Raw genomic sequence first — 24,056 nt, 5'->3', positions numbered from 1 at the left:
TCAGTCATGACATGGTCAGTGACATCACTGATGACATCTCAAATGGCATCACTGATGACATCAGTCAGTGACTGTGAGTCTTTTCAAAAAGTTTATGAGTGTTAGATATATATACCTAGGTGTATTGATGAATCAGTGGGTGTATGAGTACCTGTCTGTATAATTCAGTGGGTGTGTCGTTGACTGTATAAGTGTGTGATTAGGTGTCTCAGCGAATGTATGGGTGAGTGACTAGGTTGTGTGAATTTCTGTATCAGTCTGTACGTTGGTGTTGAAGTGGCGGTATGGGTTGGTGAAGGGGTACGTGAGTGGCTGTATGGATGATTGATTTGTGCTTTGAGTACCTTATGGGTTTGAGTTTCTGTACGGGTGAGTGAAGGGGTGTGTGACTGCCTGCATGCATGAGTGGATGAGTAAGTGGCTGTATGTGTTAGTGAGTGCATCTGTGAGGGGCTTTATGGGTGACTGAGTGTGTGTATGGCTGTGTAGGTAAGTGAATAGATGTGTCAGTGGTATATTGGTGAGTAACTGCATATGTGAAAGACAGTATAGGTGAGTGTTGGAGTGTACAAGTGACTGTATGTGTGACAGTGAGAGTGGCTGTATGGGTGAGTGTGTGCTTGTGTCAGTGACTGTATAGCTGACTGAGTATGTGTTAGTATCTGTATGAATAAGGGAGTGGGTGTGTGTATAACTGTATAGGTGAGTAAGTGGCGGTGTGATTGACTCTATGGGTGAGTGAGTAGGTGTGTGAGTAGCTCTTTGGGTGACTGACCGTGTGTGAGTGACTGTATGGGTGTATGAGTAAATATATCAGTGAATTTACTACTGAGTGAGTTGGTGTATGAGTGGCGTATGGGTGACGGAGTAGATATGTGTGTAGACCTATGAACCAGTGAGTGGGTGTGGAAGTACTGGTATGGGTGTGTCAATGGTTTTGAGAATGGTAGTGTGGAAGTTGGAGTGGTTGTATGAAAGGTTATACTGGGGTGTGAGTTGGTGTGTCAGAGATTCTGTGGATGATGTTATCATTGATGTCATCAGTGATGTCATTTGAGATGTCATCAGTGATATGACCATGTCATGAGTGATGTAATATGTGAGGTCATAAGCAGTGCATTGCGGGGGCGCAAGCTATAGTTAGCTCAGCTAACTATAACTGCTGAATATCTCTGTTTTGTACGAGTGAAACCCGAACCCTAACTAGAAACATCTCTGTAACCTTTGGCTTTTTCAGGGAATTTCTATGTTTTTTTCATTCTACTTCCTAACTATAACGTCCCTGCTGTAACCATTGTTTTTTCCCAGTGAATATACATCTATATATATATATATATATATATATATATATATATATATATATATATATATATATAAATATATTATCTACTGGCGGTCGCCAGTAGATAGTTATAGTTAGGACCGTGTTTCCATAGGAAATCCGCAACATTCTATTTGGAATAACTTTGGCGCCGGTTGACGAATCCTCGCAAAATTTTCAAAATAGGTGGGGCGCTCTGCTCCGCTCCTACCCTGAAAGTCTCGGGGGGATTCGTCAAGCGGGGGCTGAGAAAAAAGGGGGGTCCCAAAACACATTTTCCCCATGCAATTTTCCATAGGGACCTTTAGTCCAAGGTACAGCCCGAACGGCTGAACAGAATTACTTGAAATTTGGCAGAGAGGTAGTCCTCAGGTCAGGGAAGTGCCTTTTGTAGGTCTGGTGTCAACCTGTTCAGTAGTTCCTGAGAAAATCAAAAGTAAAATCATATATACATGTGGGCGGAGACTAACCACACATCTCATCCTGAGATCTGATTGGCTGTCAGCACTTCATCCAAGAAGTGTTGGCAGCCATCTTGGGACCAATATACATGATAGCACCTCATTAAAAAGCATTGCAGTTAATAGAAGGTTTTAAGACTTTAGTTACATTATAAATCATTTGTTGATGGTACCATACTCATTTTAGGAATTGTGGTATGTTCTAAGGTGATTTCACCATGTGAAAAAGCCTTCTGCTGGGATGACATGATTGAGAGAAAAATATTTTCTCATGCTTTTCCCACAGAGGTTTGGAAGGTGATCTATAAGCTAAACTGAGAGCTTATTTTCTGTAAATTCACATTATCTTTCTCAGTCATGTGAGAATGAAGTCTGACATTCTCAGTAAAACATGTACATCTAACAAGGGCAGAGACTGTCAGTTGATTCCTTTGTGTTCTACTGCAGCTTCCCAGAGTGTTCCAAAGAACAACTAGAGCGCTAACAGTCCCACTTATGATAAACACATGGCACACCTGAAGCCATCTTGCTTGGATTAAAGTGGTAACTCTTAAAACATTTAATTTAAAAAGGAACAAAATGAGGGGGTTCATTTTTCCATAAAAAGTATGATTAGTGCTGCAGAAAGAAAAATTAGGGCACATTTTGAGTGACTTCTCAAATCCTCTTCTATTTCATTAAAAAATTCTGACATGCAGACTGAAACATGCACTTTTAATACCAGGAGCAGACTTCCATGGTGAACAGTAGTTTTACTACAGTGATCTAATGAGCAACTAGAGTGCTAACATTCAGAATTTATGGCAAATGTGTGACATATCTGAATACCTTCATGATGGAATCAAAGTAAAAAACTGAAAGCATTTCCTACTGAGGAGACTGCAGTACATGAGGAAATTAGGAAACTTCAAAACAAATAAATCTCCCAAGATGGCCACCGGAGACAAAAGAGCCCAAATGTAGCCCAAAATCACCCAGATGTAGCCCAAATATAGCCCAATGACAGAAGTGTGCAAAACACTTATTATTTTGTGTTTTTGCAGTGTTATATAGTGCAGACTTGTCAGGTATTGGAGTGCTTTACATGAGCATTGGTTACATTACACAAGAACAAATTCATTTTGGTTGTAGACATGGGGAGACTAAGTGATTTGACCAGAATCACAGAATGTCGAGCTGAAGCAGAAACCCCAACCTGGTTCCCCAGTTGCAAAGTCTGCAGTTCTGGAAGTAACACCACATCCTCTCCCCTAAGTGCAACATTTAATCAAGTGGTCAACTGGATAAAAAAACATAAAGATAACAAATAATTTAAAAGTGCTTTGTCGCTATTTGAAAACTCAGAAAATATGTCCTTATTTTAGTCTTTTAGAGCACTAACCATAATTTTGATGCCAATAAGACCCTCTCATACATGTAATTTCTAAAGGAAATGCTCTAGGTATTACAGTTTTGATTACATCAAGATGACGTCAGGCGTTCCACACTTTTGTAATAAATATAGAATGTTAGCAATCTAGTTGTTCATTAGGATACTGTTGAGAGGCAGAGGCCAGGGGCACGGACTTTGAAAATTGAAGGCAGGTAGGAGGGTGCAAAGGCAACAATTTAACCACACTGAGCAGGCAGGAAGGGCAGTGGCAGCACAACAGACTATGGAGGGCAGTGGAAAGGGGGTCAGGGGCAACAAACCAACAATACAGGACTTGCAAGAGAGGCTGTGGCAATGTAATAGACCATTGTGGGCAGAAGGAAGAGGCAATGGTAGTACAACCATACATGCCAACAGACCCGATTCAGCCAGGAAACGTCCAATGTTTTTAAGCTCAAATGGGCTTTATTTGATCTGTCTCCTGTCTACAATCTCCTCTTTTTCAATGTAACTCAAAGGGGAAAATCAATACCCCAGTTTTTTTTCAAAATCTCCCTCTTACCAAGTTCAAAATGTTCGCAAGTATGGTACATTGGATCATGGAAGGAAATGGGGTAGGGACATGGACTTGGATAACAGAGTACAGGAGGGACATGGAGAGGTGCACCAAACTGACCCTGCAGGGCAGGCATCAGGGTTTGCAGCAGCACAATACACCACACAGGGCATGCGGGACGGGAGTGCAGCACAACAATCCATAGAAAGCAAGAGGGAGGGGACAGGACCATGCACAAGGACAACAGAGAACAGAGGGGCAAGAGGCAATGGTAGCTAGCTAACCATAATGGACAGACAGGAGAGAAAGCTGCAGCATAACAGACCATAAAGGGCAGGAGGGACGGATCAGGGGCATTACAATGGAACAGACAAGCCAGGAGGGAGGGAGTAGGGGTCTGCACATGTAAACTGAGGGCTGGGGGCAAGGGGGCAGGGCAGGAGCAGCAAGATAGCCATGGAGGTCAGGCAGGATGGGCACTAGAAGCAAGACACGCCATGACGAGCAACACTGAGACTGTGATGGCATACACACAGACCATGGAGGGAAGGTGGGAGGGGGTCAGGGGCAGCTAACTGACCACACAGGGAAGGTGGGAGGGGCCATGGCAGCACAGAAGACCATGCATGGCAAGTGGGAGGGTTAGTGGCAGCACAATGGCTATGATGGGCAAGAAGGAGGGTGCAGGGGCATGCACAAAGGACGATGGTGGATAGAAGGGAGGGTCAGGACCTGTGCACAGACAAGAAAGTTCAGGGGAAGGGGCCTCACAACAGACCGCACGGGGCAGGCAGCAGGAGCAGTTGCAGCACAACAGACCAGGGAGGGCAGAAGGGTGTGGCAGTACAATGGACCATGTAGGACAGGAGGAAGAGGATAGGGGCATGGCATGTGGACAGGCAGGGTGGAGGTGGCAGGGACAGGTTACAGTCATCTGACAATGCTAGGCAGGTGGGAGGGGAGTGGCAGCTCAACAGAACACTCAGAGTAGATAGGAGTGGCAGGTCCATGGAACATGGTGGGCAAAAAGGATGGAGCAGGGGCATGCACAAAGACATTGGAGGGCAGGGGGAAGGAGAATAGGGGCAGCAAGCTAAGCACAGAGTTTAAGCAGGAGGTCAATGATGGGGCATAGAATTGGGCAATGGAGGGCAGGAGGAGTGGACTGGTACATCATACTAAATTGAGGGCAGTGGAAGCACATCAGACCATGCATGGCAGGAGGGAGGAGGCTAGTCCATGGATTCACACAACAGAGGATAGGGAGGAGGGGGATGGGGCAGCAAGCTAACTGTTCAGAGAAGGCGGGTATTAGGAACTTTATTGTTTTTAAAATGTGTGTCTGTGCGAACTACTTAAAATATGAACAAGTATGCAGCATAATCTCACTTTTATTCAGGAAGAAGAGGACGTTTGTGACTGTGACTCAGGGCTCACTTGGCAGAAACACCCCCTGACCCTCCACCCCCTATCGCAAAATGTAATGCCCGTGAAAAGGGTAGGTGAACACAGTGTTATATAGAACATAGTCCTGAGAGCACGATTGAAAATGAAAACTAGATATAGTGTATGGTATAAACTATGCACTAAAAAGTGTGATATAAGATGAACCGGCGTGAAATATAATATGCAATACATTGTGCGCAATTACAGATTTATTGGAGAGCGCGAGATAGCACAGGCACTAGCGCGTGCTATGCGATATGCGCCTTGGAGTGTAATATGCACAGGGCAGTGTTGTGTAACCTAACTAGTCTCTAAAGTTGTAATATAAAATATGTGCTGGGGAGTGTACCATTGCATATGCACTGTGACAAAGATATGGATCCCAGATTGTAATATGTATGGCATAGCACTGTGCGTTATAACATAGGCATCGAGAAAGGCACGTTAGATGGGGCAATATAACCCGTGCGAAGACAAGTGTGGCATGACATATTCATGGGTGGTGTTACAGTGCACATGGGCTAGAGAGTGTCATAGCATATGCACTAGCTAGTGGAATACAACACAGAGGTGTGTGGCACTCAGCAGGCAATGGTGGGTGTAACACAGCATTGGGCTCTGCCAGGAGCGCGCTGTGACTCTCAAGTGATGTTCGTCCCCTTTCCAGAGAGTAAAATAAAAGGTATTACACATCCGGCAGTGGATGTGTGTTTTATTGACCGTGAGGGGGGTTTCTTGCATAGTTTTGGTCGAATTTTTGTCGAATCCCCTTTGAATGGCTTGGTGTGCATGTGTATTAAATGTGCCCGTCAATACCTACCCATGTTTGTATAAATAAACGACAAGAGTGTCTACCGGGATTAGGCATGGTAGGGCATCAGACATGTCAGAGCTTCACTAGTGGTGTAAATACATTCCACGTGGCTTCATTGTATGCATAGTCGCCTTTTAATGAATATCACGCAAATCGTCATGGTGATAGGTACGTACGGTTTGTCCAGCATGTCCTAGGTGTGTCTATAAATATATATTTTTTTAAAATTATAAAAAACAGTGGACGGCCCTGGGGATTGGGGTCAAAAAATATAATTAGGAGACAGGCCTTGGGGGATGGGGTCATCAGGGCCAATAAATTAGAATGAGAAGGGGAACCACACAGCCCCCCTTCTTAAAAAATTAAAATAAATAAAAGACTGGCATCGTGCCGGATTCCACGCCCCCTCCTTGCAGCACTCTGCAAACGCGCCCCCTGGCGAATTGTAAGTTGGGGAATTAATTCCTCTTCAATACTGAGGGTCCCTGATGGCCAACTAGCCCAACAGGCATCTCCAGTATGCGCCAGGGAGCTGCGCTGCAGACAGGTGTTCTGAGGCCAAGCCCCTTTTTACACCTCTCTGCAACGCAGCTCTGTGGCGCTTACTGGAGGTACCTATTGGTCTAGTTTGACCCTAGGGACCCTTAGGATTCAAGGGGACTTAATCTCTCAACTTAGAACAGCCACAGGGCGCGTTTACACAGTGGTGAAGGGAGGGGACGGGGCCTGAGGTGACGTGTGCAAACACGCACTAAGGCACGTTTTAAATTGGGGATATAATTTCCCTTCAATACTGAGGGCCCCTGGGGGCTAACTAGCCCACCAAGTGCTTCCAGTAAGCGCCACTGAGCTGCATTGCAGAGAGGTGGTCCAGGCCGTGCCACTTTTTACACCTCTATGCAACGCAGCTCTGTGGCACTTACTGGAGGTACCTAGTGGGCTAGTTGGACCCTAGGGACCCTCAGGATTCAAATGAACTCAATCTCCCAACTAAAAACGGACACAGGGTGTGTTTACACAGTGGTGAAGGGAGGGGACGGGGCCTGAGTTAACGTGTGCAAAAACGCCCTGTGGCCTGTTTTAAGAGGTAGTTTTAATCCCCCTGCCCTATTATATACTAGGGGCTTACAGAGGAGGTCATGCTAATCACAGGGGGACCCCAACGCATAATGTTCCCTAGTGTATGTAGGTGTTTTCACTGTATTCTAAGTATCTTTTAACATAGCACTGACTCTAGGACTGGTTAGTCAGACTCAGTTACCACCAGTATCCGTCTGAAAAAGTTGAGGGAACAGGATGATTTTGCAACAAGGCTTCTTTCTGCTCTTCTTTTTGTTCTTTCTGCACGTTATCCTTCTTCCTGCACTTTTCTTCGTCTTTGAGGACTTCTGTGGCTTCTTTCTGCACTTCTTTTTTTTCTTTCTGTGCATTTTTTCTTCTTGCTTCACATGTCCTATCTCTGTAGGCATAGTTAGAAATTAGCATTTAAAAAACTTTTGAAATTCACAGAAAAAAACATAGGTTTCAGGCACGTTATAGTTAGGAATTAGCATTTAAAAAACCTCAGAAATTCACTGAAAAAACCATATGTTTCAGGGGTGTTATAGTTAGCTGGACTTTTCACTTGTACAAAACCATTGAAATTCCCCCGTTATAGTTAGTTCAGCTAACTATAACTCGCGCGCCCGCAATGCACTGCTGATGACGTCACATATTACATCACTCATGACATGGTCAGTGACATCACTCATGACATCACTGATGACATCTCAAATGACGGTACGCGCACGGTGAAAAACCTTAAAAAAAATACATAAAATAAATAATAAATACATAACTTAGCATTTAAAAAAAAGTACAAATTCACTGAAAAAACCATAGGTTTCACACATGTTATAGTTAGGAATTAGCATTTAAAAAACCTTGCAAATTCACTTAAAAAACCATAGGTTTCACACATGTTATAGTTAGCTGGACATTTCCCTCGTAAAAAAACAATGAAATTCCCCCGTTATAGTTAGTAAAGGGAACTATAACTCACGCGACCGCAATCCACTGCTGATGACGTCAGATATTACATCACTGATGACATATGTGTCTTTCTGTAAAATAAATATTTATTAAATATGTATAGCTAAAGGTTAAAGGAAAGAAAAATGGGTAAATAAGTGAATAAATACAGTGATGTAATATCTGACGTCATCAGCAGTGGATTGCGGTCGCGTGAGTTATAGTTCCTTTACTAACTATAACGGGGGAATTTCATTGGTTTTTTACGAGGGAAATGTCCAGCTAACTATAACATGTGTGAAACCTATGGTTTTTTGAGTGAATATATATATATATATATATATATATATATATATATATATATATATATATATATATATATATATATATATATATATATATATATATATAACCTACTGACGGTTTCCAGTAGGTAGTTATAGTTAGGACCTTGTTTCTATTCTAAAAGCGTTTTTGCTTTTGCCAATATCTTTGGCACTGTATGACGAATCTTTGCAAAATTTTAAAAACTAATGGTTCACTCAGGTCAGCTCCTGTCTTGAAAGTTTTGGGGTAATTAGCCAAGTGGGGCAGAGAAAAAAGGGGGTCCCAAAACGCATTCTCCCTATGTTAATTTCCATAGGAACTTCAGACAAAGCTACAGCCAGAACTGCTGAATGGAATTACACCACATTTGGCAAAAAGGTAGGTCTTGGTCCAGAAAGAGTGCTTTTTTTTAAATGGTGTAAATCCGTTCAGTAGTTGCTGAGAAATTCAAAACATAAAAATGTATACATTTGAGCTCCGAGGAGGATTTGCAAACCCTCCCGAGCACGAGCTTCATTCTGATTGGCTGCCAACACTCCAAACCAGAAAGTGTTGGCTGCCATCTTGTGACTCGGTAGAACCTAATCAGAAGAAAAAGGGGAAAAAAATAAAAAATGAAGAAAAGGGGGCAGAGTAGAAACACCCTGACCCCCTAGGCCTGCGCAAGGGGTCATACAGAGACCCCCAGGCCCAAACAAAGCTTTTTTACTTTATTATTTTTGGCTGGAGTCATGCTGGGTGTGCGAATCCGGAAGACATTTATTTTTAAAATGAGGTGCGGTCTCCTGCACTTCGTTTTCTTAAAGTCCCTGGGTTGGCCAGGTCCCAGGGGCAATATGTGATAATGGTGTGGGGGCCTGTGGGGGTCCCCACAACCCCAGGGACCGCCACCTCCCGGGGCTGTGTTTTAAAGAAATGTGTCGGGGGCTCCTGCCTCCCACACTGCCCCGGGCACCGCCACCTCCCTGAGGCTTTTGACTTTAATTGTGGGGGGCTTGCCCCTCCCAGTCCCGGTGAACCGCTACCTCCCTGGGGCTTTCTAAAAAAAAAAAAAAAAAAGTGTGGGTGGGGGGCTCCTGCCCCCCCACACTGCCCTGGGGACCACCATCTCCCCAGGGCATACAGTAATTTAAATTTGGGGGTCCATAGCAGACCCCTGCGACCACCACCACCACTCGTGGAGCCTTTCATGGCCCTGGGGACCGCCAACCCGCAGGGCCAGAACTGCAATGTCCCTGGGTGCCCACCCCCGCGACATTGCCGTTTGCTATGGCAGGGCGGGTGCACGGCTCCCACCCTGCCACAGCAAACACTGCTTTGCTTCTTGGAAGCGAGAGCAGGAAACCTGCAGTAAGCAAAGCAGAATTGCTTTTGGACAAGGGGAGCTGCATGTTTGCCACTGGACCCCTCCTTTATGGTGTTTTTTTTTAAAAATAAGGCCAGGACCCAAGGGCTGGGGTCCCCGGGGCCAGAAGTGGCCTCAGGAGAGGGGCCACACAGCTCCTCTCCAAAATAAATAAATGAAGTGTGGTCCCCAGGGCCAGTAGTGGCCCAGGGAATGGGGGCCACGCGAGCCCCCTCCCTTATATATATTAAAATAAAAAAGGCTGGCCAGGCCCCGGGGGTGGGATCCCCAGGGCCATAATTGGCCTCAGGAGAGGGGCCACCCAGCACCTCTCCACAATAAGAAAAAAGACTGGCCAGGCCCCGGGGAATGCGGTCCCTGGGCTATAATTGGCCTCGGGAGGGGGCCGCACAGCCCCCTTCCCATTTAAAAAAAAAATGGGTCAGGCCCGGGGATGGGGTCCCCAGGGCCCCAAAATTACTAAAAGAAGGAGGGCCAAACAGCCCCCTTTCTAAAAATACAAATGAAAGAAAAAGCCGGCATCTCGCAGGAGGGTCCTCCCCTCCCTGCACCACTCTGCAAATGCACCTCCTGGCGAATCCTAGGTTGGGGGATTAACTTCTCTTCAATCCTAAGGGTCCTTAGGGGCCAACTAGACTACCAGGTACCTCCAGTAATCCCCACACAGTGGGATTGCTGAGAGGTGGTCCGAGGCCATGCCCCTTTTTACACCATTTTGCAAACGCCCCACTAGGTGCACTGCACCTAGTGGCGCTCTTCGGGGAAGAGGTGTGGCGACGCAGCCAGGGCGACTGATTCCGGAATCTGGGGTCACGGTTCAATCCCCGGCGCCGGCGGCAGATTAGCCCAGCACCATGTGACTCTGGGCAATAGCTTGCTTAATCTTAACAACAGCCCCCAGTGCCTAGAGACCCTTACGGGTGATTATTCGCACTTTACAAATGTGGATTACTGCTGGTGGGGAGATGAGGTCCTCTTGTGTCCTGAGAACCTCAGGACTGAAGTGGACTTCATCCACCGAGCAGCACTAGCAGTGTGCCAGGAGGCACGTTTCCAGAGTGGTGGACAAAGGAGGAGTGGCCTGTGTCCACCTCTCAGCAATCCCACTGTGTGAGGCTTACTGGAGGTAACAGGTAGGCTAGTTGGCCCCCACCAGGGAAGGGGACTTCACTGTCCATCCAAGAGTGCGCCGTGGAGTATGTCTGCAGACTGGTGATTAAAGAGGTACTTACCAATGCTGCTGTGTGGGACTTACTGGAGGTAATAGGAGGGTTAGTTGGCCCACATCCTCGTCGCCAGTGTAACATTTAACAAAATAAATAGATGACTCCTTGTGTTGCTGCGTCCAGCTGTGGATTTATTCTTAGTAATCAAGAATTAATGTACAGGATACAAGCAAGAATGTATTTCAGTAAAGGTCCCAGTTAAGGCCCCACCGGGAGCAGCTACCCTGCTGCTCAGCCTCAGATATAACTGACAGTAGAATCAAACATACAAATAGGAACTCTAGGTGACATCACAGATGCAGGCTGAGCAGCAGAGAACAAACACTAAAGAAAGACAGAGAGGGAGGAAAAACAGGATGTAACACAAGGTTGTCCTTGGGGGCCAACTACCCCACCTGTTGCATCCAGTAAGTCCCACAGAGTGGGATTGCTAAGAGGTCTTCGGAGGCCACGCCCTCCTTTTCTCCACCACTCTGCAAATACACCTCCTGGCACACTTCAGGTTGGGGGATGAAGTCCACTTTACTCCTGAGGGACTTTGGGGGCCAAGAAGCCCTCCTGGTACCTCTTGTAAGTCCTACGCAGCGAAATTCCTGAGCGCTAGTTGGAGGCCCAGCCCCCTTTCTCCACCACTCTGCAAACGCGACTACCAGTTGAAAGAGTATTTGCAATGTAATAGGTTTCACATTGCGAGAGTTAGAGCTATCGGCGTTGTAAATGTAAAAGTGTTTTATTAATGTTTCTTGGAGTGGGTGTAGGTTGTGTGTAGTGGAATTATGTGGTATGTTGTGCAGTGTAATTGTGTGGCTAGAAAGTATGTGGTATTTAGTATGTAGGAATTATGTAGAGTGGGATTATGTGTTAGGAGAGTAATTGTGTGGTATGATAGTCTGTGTTGGGGAGTTGTTACATCAGGTTTAGTCTCCCTAGTTTCCACAGAAGCTAAACTATGGACTTAATGAGACAAAAAAAGAAGGAACCACTGAGGAGCACTTCTGGACCTAGTCAGAGGTATGAGCAGGCCCACTGGAATTATGCAACTGTTTGGCTGCACCGACTTTTGCACAGTTATATGTTTTCCGCATTTGCCACATAATCTATCATCTGCTGCATAATCTGCAGATTTGAACAAAAGAAAAACTTGTTTCTAGCTCAAACAGCTCAAACGTTACCAAAAAAGCAGCAACAAGTGTTAGAGCATGGTGGAAGGCCCTATGCAAACGTAGAATGGTCACCTGTTGCTTATTGCTATATGTGGGTATTAAATTGGTACTAATGGTGTGAAAACCACTCTTGTTTCTTTCTGCACCTCTCTTGCCTCTTTCTGCATTTCTGTTGCTTCTTTTTGTACCTCACATGCTTCTTTCTGTACCGCTCTTGCCTCCTTCTTCCCTCTTTCTGCACCTCTTTAACCTCTTTCTGTACCCCTGTTACCTCTTTCTGCACGTCTCCTGCCTGTTTCTGCACCTCTCCTGCCTTTTTCTGCAATTCTCTTGCCTCTTTCTGCACTTCTCTTGCTTGTTACTGCACCTCTCTTGAGACTTTCTGCACCTCTGTTGCCTCTTTCTGCACCTCACTTGCTTCTTTCTGCACCCCTCTTGCCTCTTTCTGCACCCCTCTTTCCTCTTTCTACACCTCTCTTGCCTCTTTCTGTACCCCTGTTCCCTCTTTCTGTACATTTCCTGCCTGTTTCTGTACCTCTCTTGCCTATTTCTGTACCTCTGTTGGTTATTTCTTCACTGCTCTTGCTTCTTTCTGCACCTCTTTTGCAAATGTATGGATCCCTCTTCCCTATTCCTCCACCTCTCTACCTTCTTTCTACACTTCTCTTGCTTCTTTCTGCACTGCCACTGCTTTTTTCTACACCTCTCTTACAAAGGTATGTATCCCTCTTACCTCTTTATGTACCCCTGTTACCTCTTTCTGCACCTTTCTTGCCTGTTTCTGTACCTCTGCTGCCTATTTCTGAGCTTCTCTTGCGTCTTTCTGCACCTCTGTTGCTTCTTTCTGTAATTCTCTTGCCTCTTTCTACACCCCCTTCCCTCTTTCTGCACCTCTGTTGCTTTTTTCTGTACTTCCCTCGCTTCTTTCCTCAACTCTTTTGCTTTTTTCTGCACCTCTCTTGCCTCTTTTTGCACCCTTCTTCCCTCTTTCTGCACCTCTCTTGCCTCTTTCTGCACACACAGGGCTACTTTTAAACTCACCTCAGGCTGAGCAGTGCACACATGCAATTGCAGAAAAGAGCAGCTGGCCTCTAAACTGCCATGCCCTATTATATGCTCAGGACTTAGAGATAGTTTTAATCCCCCTGCCCTATTATGTACTCGAGGAGGTCATGCCAATCACAGGGGCACCCCCAACCCATAGTGTACCCTAGTGTTTGTATGTGTTTTCACTGCATTCTAAGTATCTTTCAGCATAGCACTTGCTCCGGGCTTGAATAGGCAGAGCCCGGGCCAGACAGTCAGTTACCACCAGTACGAGCCAGCAAAATGTTGGGGGTTGCCCAGGGCACAGGATGGCTTTGCAACAAGGCTGCTTTCTGCACCTCTGTTGGTTCTTTCTGCATATCTCTTGCTTCTTGCTGCACCTTTCTTCCTCTTTCTGGACATCTGTTGCCTCTTTCTGCATTTCTCTTGCTTCTATCCGTGCCTTTCTTCCTCTTTATGCAAATGTCCTAACTCTGTAGGCATAGTTAGAAATTAGCATTTAAAATACCTTAGAAATTCACTGAAAAAAGCATAGCTTTCAGGGACGTTATAGATAGAAATTAGCATTTAAAACACCTTTAAAATTAACTAAAAAAACAATAGGTTTCAGGGACGTTATAGATAGAAATTAGCATTTAAAAAATCTTTGAAATTCACTGACAAAAAAAACATAGGTTTCAGGGAAGTTACAGTTAGAAATTAGCATTACTAAAACCTTAGAAATTCACTGAAAAAACCACAGGTTTCACGGACGTTATAGTTAGTTGGACATTTCACTTGTACAAAGCCAGAGAAATTCGGCTGTTATAGTTAGTTCAGCTAACTATAACTCGTGCCCCCGCAATGCCCTCCTGATGACGTCACATATTACATCATTCATGACATGGTCAGTGACAACACTGATGACATCGCTGAACACATTGCACATTGCCTTCTAGGAGTCTTGACTCCTTCCCACAATCACAGTTTATTGAAATATTTGGATTTGATAAAAACATTTATTTAGCTTTCAATTTTGTTAGGGTAGTATATATAGATAAATACACTGGAACCAATTGCAGACATTTTCACATCAAACTTATAAGCCACTTCAAATCATAAGAAAAATAGACAAATATCAATGTAATTGCAACTTAATATTTGTGAACAATGTAATTGTCTGCAGCAGCTAATGTGGCTTGGAAGGACCCATTTGCGGGAGGAGAAATAAAAGGGACAGCAAGAAACAAAAACACTATTATCACCCATGGTGCTTTTTCTCACACCCTAGAGAGGCAACCCCTAACTCCATTGCTGGAATTTCAAATCCCGCCCCAACCTAGGATGCAATCAAGACTCTCCAGCACCACCCACTTGGGGTAGCCATCCAGGACTTAAACATGTATATAGATAGGATGGTATACAGTGGCTCTACCACACACATTGTACCTGGGGACTGAATGGGACAGAAAATAGGTCTGGGCATCAAACTAAACATGGCCTCCATTAGTGAATCAGAGCCCGATGCACAAACATGCAGAATACCGATTTCCTAATTGTGCTTCTTTCCGAATCGCACTTAGGAAATCGATATTCCTAATGTGTGAAACTCATTGAGTTTCATTTAGGGATTCCTTGTGGGTTGCAAATTGACCTACCTCATGAATATTAATGATGTAGGTTACACTTTGCGACCCACTAGGAATCACAGCCAACACCAGGTTGGTGGCCTGCAGAGGTCAGCAGACTACCAAGTCTTTTATTGGTTTTAATAAAGCATTTGTTTTTTTAAATACAGCCCATTTTCCTTCAAGGAAAACGGGATGTGTTTAAAAAGAAATAAATGATAAATTGATGTTTAATAAGAGTGATTGTCATAAAAAAATTAGCAAAGCTTTAATGAAAAAAAAAATCAAATCAACACATCTTCCAGTCTTTTTTATAAAAACCTTTTTCAAGCTGCAAAGTGCAGCCATAGAACCAACCACAAGGTGGCTCTGAACTCCAGCTTAAGAACATAGAGCTCCAGGTAAGAGTGCTTCAAAAAATATGGTAAGCTCTCCTGCCTGCACTCTTGCGGGCTGAGAAATTGTGTCCTGGGGATGGGCTCCCCAGGTCTCAACAATGGAGTTGGCCCGGGGGCATGGGGTCCCTGGTGCCAGTTTCAAGCCTTGAGAAGAGGGGTTTGAAAGTGCAGGAACCCCTGCTTATTAAAAATAAAAAACAGCTGTGGATTCAGGGATCCACCATAAATTTTCAGTAAAATGTTAAAAACATATTTTTGGCTTCAATTTAGAGGGTCATGGTCTCCCTACACTGGGGAAAACATGTTTTGGGAGCCCCCTCTTTTTGGCCCCCACGTGCTGGATCACCCCGAAACTGTCCAGGTTGGAGCTGAGGTAGATAGGATATTTTTGGGAAAGTTTTATGAAGATTTGTCAAGATGCGGTCTATGTACGCTGTCTTTGTCAACCTGAAGTCAGCCTTCGACCTGGTCTCTCGGAACAAACTCTGGGCTGTGCATCAGTAACAGGGGATGCCGCCTGAACTGTTATCCCTTATAGCTCAATTCCACAAAGAAAACTTTGCCCAAATATGTTGGGGAAAGCAGGAAAATGTTACCGCTCCCTTCCCTGGGAAAGGGTGTGCGACAGGGTTGTGTGTTGGCCCCTACATTATTCTCGCTTTTTAATAATGGCGTCGCCAAACATTTATCATCAGTCTCCACTGACGCCCCAACCCTTGCAGGTATCAAAATACCCATTTTGATGTTCGCCGACGCTATGTTGATAATTTATAAGACCCCCAAGTGGCTTGCAGAAAGCATAAATTCTTTTTGAAAACGTCTGCACCACTCAGAGTTTGGAAATAAACGTATCTAAAACCAAGTTCATGGCGTTCAACCTACATAGAACCTTTAAAGGAGGATTACTTTTGGAAAATCGTTTATTGGTGCAAGTAAATGCTTTCACTTATTTGAGTGTGTTGTTGCAGAAAGATATGCGATGGAGCTGCCAAATTGATGCTGCCACACTAAAGCTCTGACAGCTGTCAGGTATTTTACAAAAAGACTTCAATGCTTCTCTGACCAAGCCAATTACCCCAGTTTTACAAATATATGAAATGAAGGTTGTGAGCTCGGTACTATACGGGGCAGAACTCTGGGATCTAGAGAACATGCCACACCTCACTGTAGCTGAAAATCGTTTTCTACGGAATATAACTGCTCTTCCACAAAGCACTCCGACACTGCCTTTGTTAATAGACTTTGGCCGTAAAGCGCTGGTTGATCTTGCCAGGTTGCACCAAATTATGTATTGGCGCAGAATCTGGAGCACACCTGAACTGCTACCATACGCTGAAGGCCTTAGGAATATAATTAAGGCAGACACTTTTCGCTGGCTTTGTGAAATCAGAGCATTATTGATAAACATGGGCATGAAAGATTTATGGGAAAACCCCATGAACAATCCAATTCCATCTAAAGAAATTGTCAAAGAAAGATACTGGAATATGCTCCATTATAATACCTACAATAGATGTGATAGCTCAACGCAATCAGGGTTTTTCTTAATAGTGAAACCCTGACCTAAATTGGAGACGTACTGGGATATTATATCCAAATCTTATGATCGGAAGTTGTACTTCCAGTTTAGAGTGGGGACTTTGCCTTTACGAACCTTCATGGCCAAGTGAGCAAGTGAGGGCAATAGTAAATGCCCCTTTTGCGATAATTGTGAAGAGTCTTACGCTCATGTTCTTTTTTGATGTGCCCTGCCCAGCATACACAGCTCCGTGCAAAGCGTGATTGGCTCCATTATGCAGATTGGTGTCTACCAGAATATGTAGCACAGCAATGAGGATATTGCGAAATGATACTCTCCCATGTATTGCAACAGTTGTAGCCAAGTATCTGAGCTGGATGTGGGCTATAAGATCAAAATCTCTTTTAACCAATTGATTAATCAATGTCTGATCTATGTCTGCAACTTATCCTTTTTAATCATTGTGTATGCTTAATTACCTATTGTAATTTTAATTAGGACAATCCAATTTTTTATCTAATGCTTTATTCTAGATGTTTAATACTTTTTTAATTCTATTGTAAGATTGACGTGTATTTATTAATCTTTTTATTGTATTTTTAAAATTTGCACTGAAACTTTTTGTAACAAAAATGAGTTTTATTAGATGTATTTTGCTTTTATGACATTTATTTGTCGAATAAAGCTTTTTGGATTGGTCTATGTGAAACTATTCAGTGGCAACTGCTACTGGGTAATATACGTTATAGTTAGAAATTAGCATTTCACAATGCCAATGGTGACAGCACATCACTCTCTGCTGGTTTGCATATATGGTGTATACTGTGTAGGTGTGTCAAATGTAGACGTTCCAAGAAAAGTTATTGAACTAGAGTCAGAGCACACGGTGTTAAATCCATAGAGCAAAAGAAAATCTCAGCAAATAGGCCTTGTGGCTATAAGGTCTTTTATTTTCCTATGGAAATTATTATGAAATGAAATCTGAGAGGCAACAAGAAATGATTTATCATGTTATACTGTTTGATGCTAGTAACACGGCGTTTGACTTTTGCACCGTAGTAAGAAATGTGTGAATATATGTGTATTACTAAACATTCTCAAAATTAAGGTCAATGTAACTAGAATTATTTTGACAGACATGACATAAACTGTTTGATATAGCGCTGCCCTGCCTTAGTGATAGCAGTGGTTCGCACACCGAATAATGGAAGACTGCCTTATCACTGTTCAGACTTGTGGGATCTGCATTTCAATCATTACATGCAGAGTTATATGTTTGCATTTTAGACATCTCAAGCCTGAATTAGCATTAGCCAAGCCAATAGCACTGCCATTGGCTGGCAACCTTTTGAGTTTGACATTTCTTCTTTTGTTCTGTCATGGTTTTTATAAAACGTTATTGTTGAGGAAGCTGCAGACCCTCATTAATATAAAAAAAATTATAGGCTAAAGGAAAATTAATTTTTGTCTCAGAAAAGCGCACATCATAGTAGTCCCTGGCACTGAAGAGAGGTGTCTTAATAGTTGATGAGCTCCTTGAGAAAGAGCAAATGGCAGTCACTCAAGGTGAAGTCAGCCAGTGGCTAATGTAGACTGACCCTTTGCCCCGTAATTGATGCTTTAAAGGGCGAAAGCAACATGTGAATGACAGAACAGCAGACCAATGGATGAACAGAGCGAGCTGAGAGCCCCTTTAAGTATGATATTACAGATATAATTTTAGTGGAAATGTCTTGGGTAAGCTCAGGTAATAAAAAAAAAGCTTGGGTCGTGCCGAGCCATCCCAGCTCTTCATGATAGGTCCTATATGCTGTAACACCTGAACGTTAACAATAAAACGCATATTGGAAACGCAGACAACCAATTAGCTAACATATTAACGAGGTGCTTTTTTATGCTTGTTTTGCAGAAGACATCCGTGAAAGTCTACTGTTTTGAAGAAAAGACATATTGAAGGTTGATTGTGTTTATATACGAGATCTGCTCAAATTCCTCTTCAGTCTGAGGCTCAATGCCAGTGTTGCCACTCATGCTTTAAAGGTCGGCGGATGGTGCTGGGGCAGGTTTTCCAATGGACAACGCTGGATGGGACTTCAGCCGCTCAAATACCAGTTAGTCATAGAAGTCGTAAACCAATGTTACCAATGGGCCTCTATCATTGTGCATTAAAACGGTCTCGTGGAAAAACGACGCTGCCTGTGTAGACAGAATGTAAACATGCCAATACCAACTTAATCTCTTTTATTCTCTCTGGCTGCCAAATCTATCAGATATGTTGTTTATTGTGCACGACAATTACTTTTATAGTATATACAGTGATTTTTTATACTTTTTTGTTCAGTATAGTGAATACTGTTTAGAATGTTATATTTTTAACATACAGCCAATAGAGGCATTGATTTGTGTTCCTGAAACATCCCTTATTCCAGTTAACATTGTATTAAAGGACGTATGAAAAAAGAAAACAATCTGAAGTAGTTCTTTTTAATCCCACACACGTACACAATTATTGTTATTTCTCAAGTCCTACAACGTAAGACCCCTTAAAATGCATCATTTATTTAACAAGACTGAATGTAGAGGTATAACGCTATAAAGCAAGTAGAAATTGTGCAATGTGAGGATGCAGCTGTTTCCAAGTTGGTTAAAGAGCATCTTCTACTTTTGTAGTCACTGGGGTGGTGAAGCCCTGGGCTCATCATGCATATTTTTGTCGTTTTTTCATTGCCACTTTAACACTATTAATTTCATATCTATTTGCAGATAGAAAATACAGAAGGTCGTTATGGAAGGCGAATGGAGTTCGGTTTTTGCTCTTTCTGCTTCGTTTGATAGTGGCTGTCTGAATGGTGGGAGCATGGGGCAGTTTTATATCAGACTTGCGCCCCTTTTACGCCGCCGTTGCCTCACTTTTGTGACGCAGCGGCGGCGTAAACCCTGTGCCATGTTGCGCCCCATTTACATCGTGACGCATCTATGGAGATGCGTCACGGAGTAAAGCCCTGCGCAACATGAAACCTGCGTCAGGTTTCATGTGGGCGTTTCTACTCAGGGGGGGGGCGTTCCATCGCAGGAACGCCCCTGAAAAGTGACTCAGTGAAATCTATAAGATTTCACTGAGTCACTTTCCCAACGCTGATGCGTCAAAACCCTGCGCCTGCTTGAAGCAGGCGTAAGGCTTGACGCACCATGTTAGGGATAGGGTAGGTTGGAACAGTGCTGGAGTTGCGTCGCGCTTGCGACGCAACTTCAGCACTGCGCCAACCTTACGCCGGCAGATGCGTCACGTATCTGCTTGTCCTTGCGCCACGATGCACCGCACTGTAAATGCGGCGCATCTGCGGTGGCGCAAGGACAAACTTGCGTGACGCATCTTCCCTGGCGCATCCATGCTGATTTGCAGGGATGCCCAGGGAACATAAATCTGCCCCCATTGTATTTTGCATGATGGAAATATGTGTGGCGCCGTTTTTTTAAGAACCAACGCTTTTTAATTGTGCACCAACTGCATTGATATCTAGGCCTATTCTTAAGAGGAAGAAGATAGATTTGAAGATGTTTTGCATTTCAATCTTTCTGGATATATTTTCTTCAGAGAAAAAATTAGTCTTGCAAAAATGACAAGAAAGGTAATGTTTTAATTCTCCAACGATTTGCAATGAGACACCTGCATGGGTTTTGCAAAGGTAATTAATAATATTAAAGCACACCCCGTCTGAAACACTGGTTATAGTGCATACCTCTTGATTAGCATAGCACTAAAAGCCCCATCTTTCGAGGCATGTGCAGAAGAGTAACCACTGGTGGACACTGGAGAGCGAAGATCCCACAACACCCTAGTGAGGAATATTTCATACAGGTAAGTACAAAACCTAAGGTATCCTAGGCTATCTCTTATATAGCCTTATACAAGAAAAATAGTTACTCTGAGGGAGAGGCTGGTATTGGAAAGATTCAAGAATACAAAAGCAACAAAGTTAAAGAATAAAGAACACAAGAACCAAATAAAGTTAATAAAAGAGAAACATGCATTAACTAACTACCCAAAAAAGTGTAACATTGTCAAATTAAAAATAGAGAGATAGCTTTAGTTTTTTAATGGCAAAGGCCCTAATTAACTTGGTTTAAATTCCGACTGATGTTTTAGGGTTAAGGCGGTTGTAATTCAAACAGTCCGTCATTCCTTCTGGCTTCTTATGGGCTCATGGAGCCCGTCGACCAGTCGGAAACCAAACATAATCCTGTGCAGACGGCGTTTCCACTGTTGGGATTATGATGCTGGTTTCCGACAGGCTATCCATTTCAAGCTTTTTGACATGGAAAGCCTGTCGTAAACTGACTTTAGGGGCCCCTACCAGTGTCCCCTTCTCCCTGCAGCCTCAGGTTGGGGGCCGAGGGGGCACTGTGAGGTGCCTGCTACACGGTGCAGGGATTTACACAAACTCCCATTTCTCTATGGGAGCTTGTGCTGTGGGAGCTTTCAGCCCGCCGCACAAGCTCCCATAGAGAAATGGGAGTTTGCGTCCCCACCATGTGTAATTGCATCAAAATATGGTGTTTGGAACCACCGACCTATGGTCAGTCAGTTCTCACACCAAGACTGTGTCGGTCGAAGGCAACTGCGACAGACTTAATAGGGACCTTAGTACCTTAATGGGTATTTGTAGTTGGACGAGGGCCAAAATTACTCTGACTCATGAACCACTATGGTCAGATATGACATAAATGTCTGTCTTGATGAACAAAATAACTTTATGATTTTGTCTTTTCTATGTAGATCAAACGTCACCTACAGTTAGCTTCTCCACACTTCATGTGATGAGGCCTTCCTGAGATCAGATATGCAGATCAAGTGGTAAATGTGGTGTCAGGACGGGGAATGGGGTAACTGAATAGTCACTTCAAATAGGAAAATGAAAGACTCTTGCATTCGCCAGATGCAAGAGCAACACAAATAAGGTACAGCGATGACAGTTGGGATCAGGTGACCCGCTCTGGCAGGTGCAGTGGTGCTGCCAGGCTGGCCTTCGCGATGGGTGCCAAGGAACCTTAGGGACATGAAAGGGAGTCAGAGAACAGACTGGTGTAGGTGGGCCAGATTCATGTTGGTCTGTGCTTGCCCCATGGGACGTAGTGTGATCAATGTTCAGGGAGATTACTCCAGTCAACAGACCTGCAGCACTAAATGAGATGGATGCATGTGTTGCCAGCAGCACTAATGGACTCATGGTGATGCCAAGAGGGAAAATAAGTCTTGAGTGAACCCACTGTCACAATTTTCTTTGCCACAGTGAGAGAGGCGTCACTCTCTGATCTTCTGGATTTTTGGGTCCTGCAGGGCAGTCATTACACTTCCCATCTCTGGCAATATCTTGCAAGTTGATGAACCCCAATCAACACAATGAACGACTGGACCTTGGGCTCTGTCATGAAATAAGACAGTGTCTTCACATGCTACAAAGACTCCACTTCAGAATGTCTTTCTTTCCGTACTACAGTGAATGCCAAGTTATGATGGCTGTGATCTCATTCTGATTTCTGAACCTGTGTATAGACCTTCTTCAAAGTAATTCAAAAGATGGAATCTGAGTAAACCAAAAGGCCAGGTTTTTTTTCAGATGCAGTGGCAATTGGCAACAGGCAAACTGACCAGTGAGATTTAACGCTGTCTCAAAATATTTGGAAGAAATCACTCCATCAAAAGCCGCCCAGTTTCCTGCTGGTTATGAACAGTTCCATGGCAAGCAGGTGCCAAAAGGGCACTGTCATCCTGATTTTCAAGGGAATAACAGGAATCCCATAATGTTGTCTCGGTTTTGTAAATCGACTTCCCCTCTGGCCTATCCAAGGCTGTTGCTAGATTCTTGTTTTACCAGCAGATAAGTCTTCAGAATGTCAGGCTAAGGAGGCTGTATAACTTTTTTATTTAGGCGTGGAGCATTGACCGTTTGTCACAGTTCTTCATCCAGATTTTGCACATATGAGTCAGCCAAAGGACTTGTTGACTTCCTCTGTAGAATCCCATCATAAAGAATCCAGTGCATATACTAGGCTTTAATCTGAACGTTATTGTTCCATAGGAGAAATAATGTACGTGCGGTGCACACCTGTGGTTAAATAGTTTAAACCATTGTGACTGCGATGAAATAGTTTGTCTAATTCTAGAAACTGTGTTTTAATGTGCTACACAATATTTGCGGGCTGCCTGTCCCACATATGAGTGAATATAACAAGATCAAGCGAACATTCACTTGAAAAACCGCGTGCACAAACAATGTAGGTTCCAACAATCTGATCAAATTTCAACGTAATGAATCATATGTTTCCAAATGGGTTGTAAATGTTATGTTATGTTATGTCAAACAGTTTTATAGAGCGCAACAGCTGCCTCAGCTAAGAGGTGTCCCGGCGCTAAGCAACAACAGAGCAGTACGCAAAAAATGATCAAGGCCTACGAGGACGGAAACAGGAATGTCTTAATTGCTTTTCTGAAATGGAGATAGTTAGTGAGCTCCCGAATGTGAACCGGCAGAGAGTTCCACAGCAGGGCCGCTCTATGCCGGAAGGAGCGCCCGCTAGCGCGGGCTTTCCTTACCCGGGGAACCACTACTAAACATTGTCTTATAGAATGAAGAGGTCATCTGGGAATATAAGGTAGAAGGAGATCGGACAGAATATAGGGAGATGCCTGCTTCAGAATTTTAAAGGCAAAACAGAGTGCCTTAAACTCAATGTGCCTGGCTACCGGTAGCCAATGAAGGCGACGAATAGCACTGGTCACTGAGCAGGTTCTATGCAAGCCCAGAAGAGATCTGACGGCCGCATTCTGGACTCTCTGTAGCCTCTGTATTTCAGATTTATTTATTCCTAAATACAGTGAGCAGGCATAATCGAGCCTTGACAAAATCAGGGCCTGAATGATGGTCTGCCTGGTTGTAGCATCAAAAAAGGCCAGAATAGGTTTAAGGCCACGTAGCAGACCAAAACAAATGCCTGCCACCCTCTTCGTCTGGATCTGAAAGTTGAGTGAGCTGTCCATCCAAACCCCCAAGTTCTTTACTACCGGCTTGGGTGTAGGTGCCGTGCCCAGACTGGCAGGCCACCACATGTCACTCCAGTGACCATGGTTTCCCCCCACCAACAACACCTCAGACTTGTTAGAATTCAGTTGTAAACAGTTGGCAGTCATCCACTCGGCTACTGCAGAAAGGTCGCCCTGGAATTTCCTGGCGTCCTGCTTGGGGTCACTCGAGAGGGCCACCACCAGCTGAGTGTCGTCGGCATAGGAAACCATGGTCAACCCTCTGCTCCTGGCAACTTCCGCCAGAGGTTGAACATAAAGATTAAAGAGCAGGGGGCTCAAGGACGAGCCCTGTGGGACCCCCTGCCCAATAGGAAATGTACCAGAGGCAAAAGGGGGGGC

The 24,056-nt window shown here is 44.1% G+C and overlaps 1 protein-coding gene across 2 annotated transcripts in view; it reads left to right on the top strand.

Annotated features, from left to right (window-relative positions):
• LOC146866307 (uncharacterized) overlaps positions 1-19,098 on the top strand; it is a 292,597-nt gene extending 273,499 nt beyond the window's left edge. For both annotated transcript variants that reach the window (XM_085640842.1, XM_085640841.1), the window contains exon 11: positions 18,543-19,098. In XM_085640842.1, coding sequence (XP_085496968.1) covers positions 18,543-18,571 — 29 coding nt within the window. In that variant the 3' untranslated portion in view covers positions 18,572-19,098. The remainder of the gene's footprint in view (positions 1-18,542) is intronic.
• Positions 19,099-24,056: the final 4,958 nt, after the last annotated feature.

This window comes from Triturus cristatus, chromosome 2_1, assembly GCF_964204655.1.
Source record: "Triturus cristatus chromosome 2_1, aTriCri1.1, whole genome shotgun sequence".
Lineage (NCBI taxonomy): Eukaryota > Metazoa > Chordata > Amphibia > Caudata > Salamandridae > Triturus > Triturus cristatus.
This window is presented reverse-complemented; position numbering and strand designations above follow the sequence as displayed.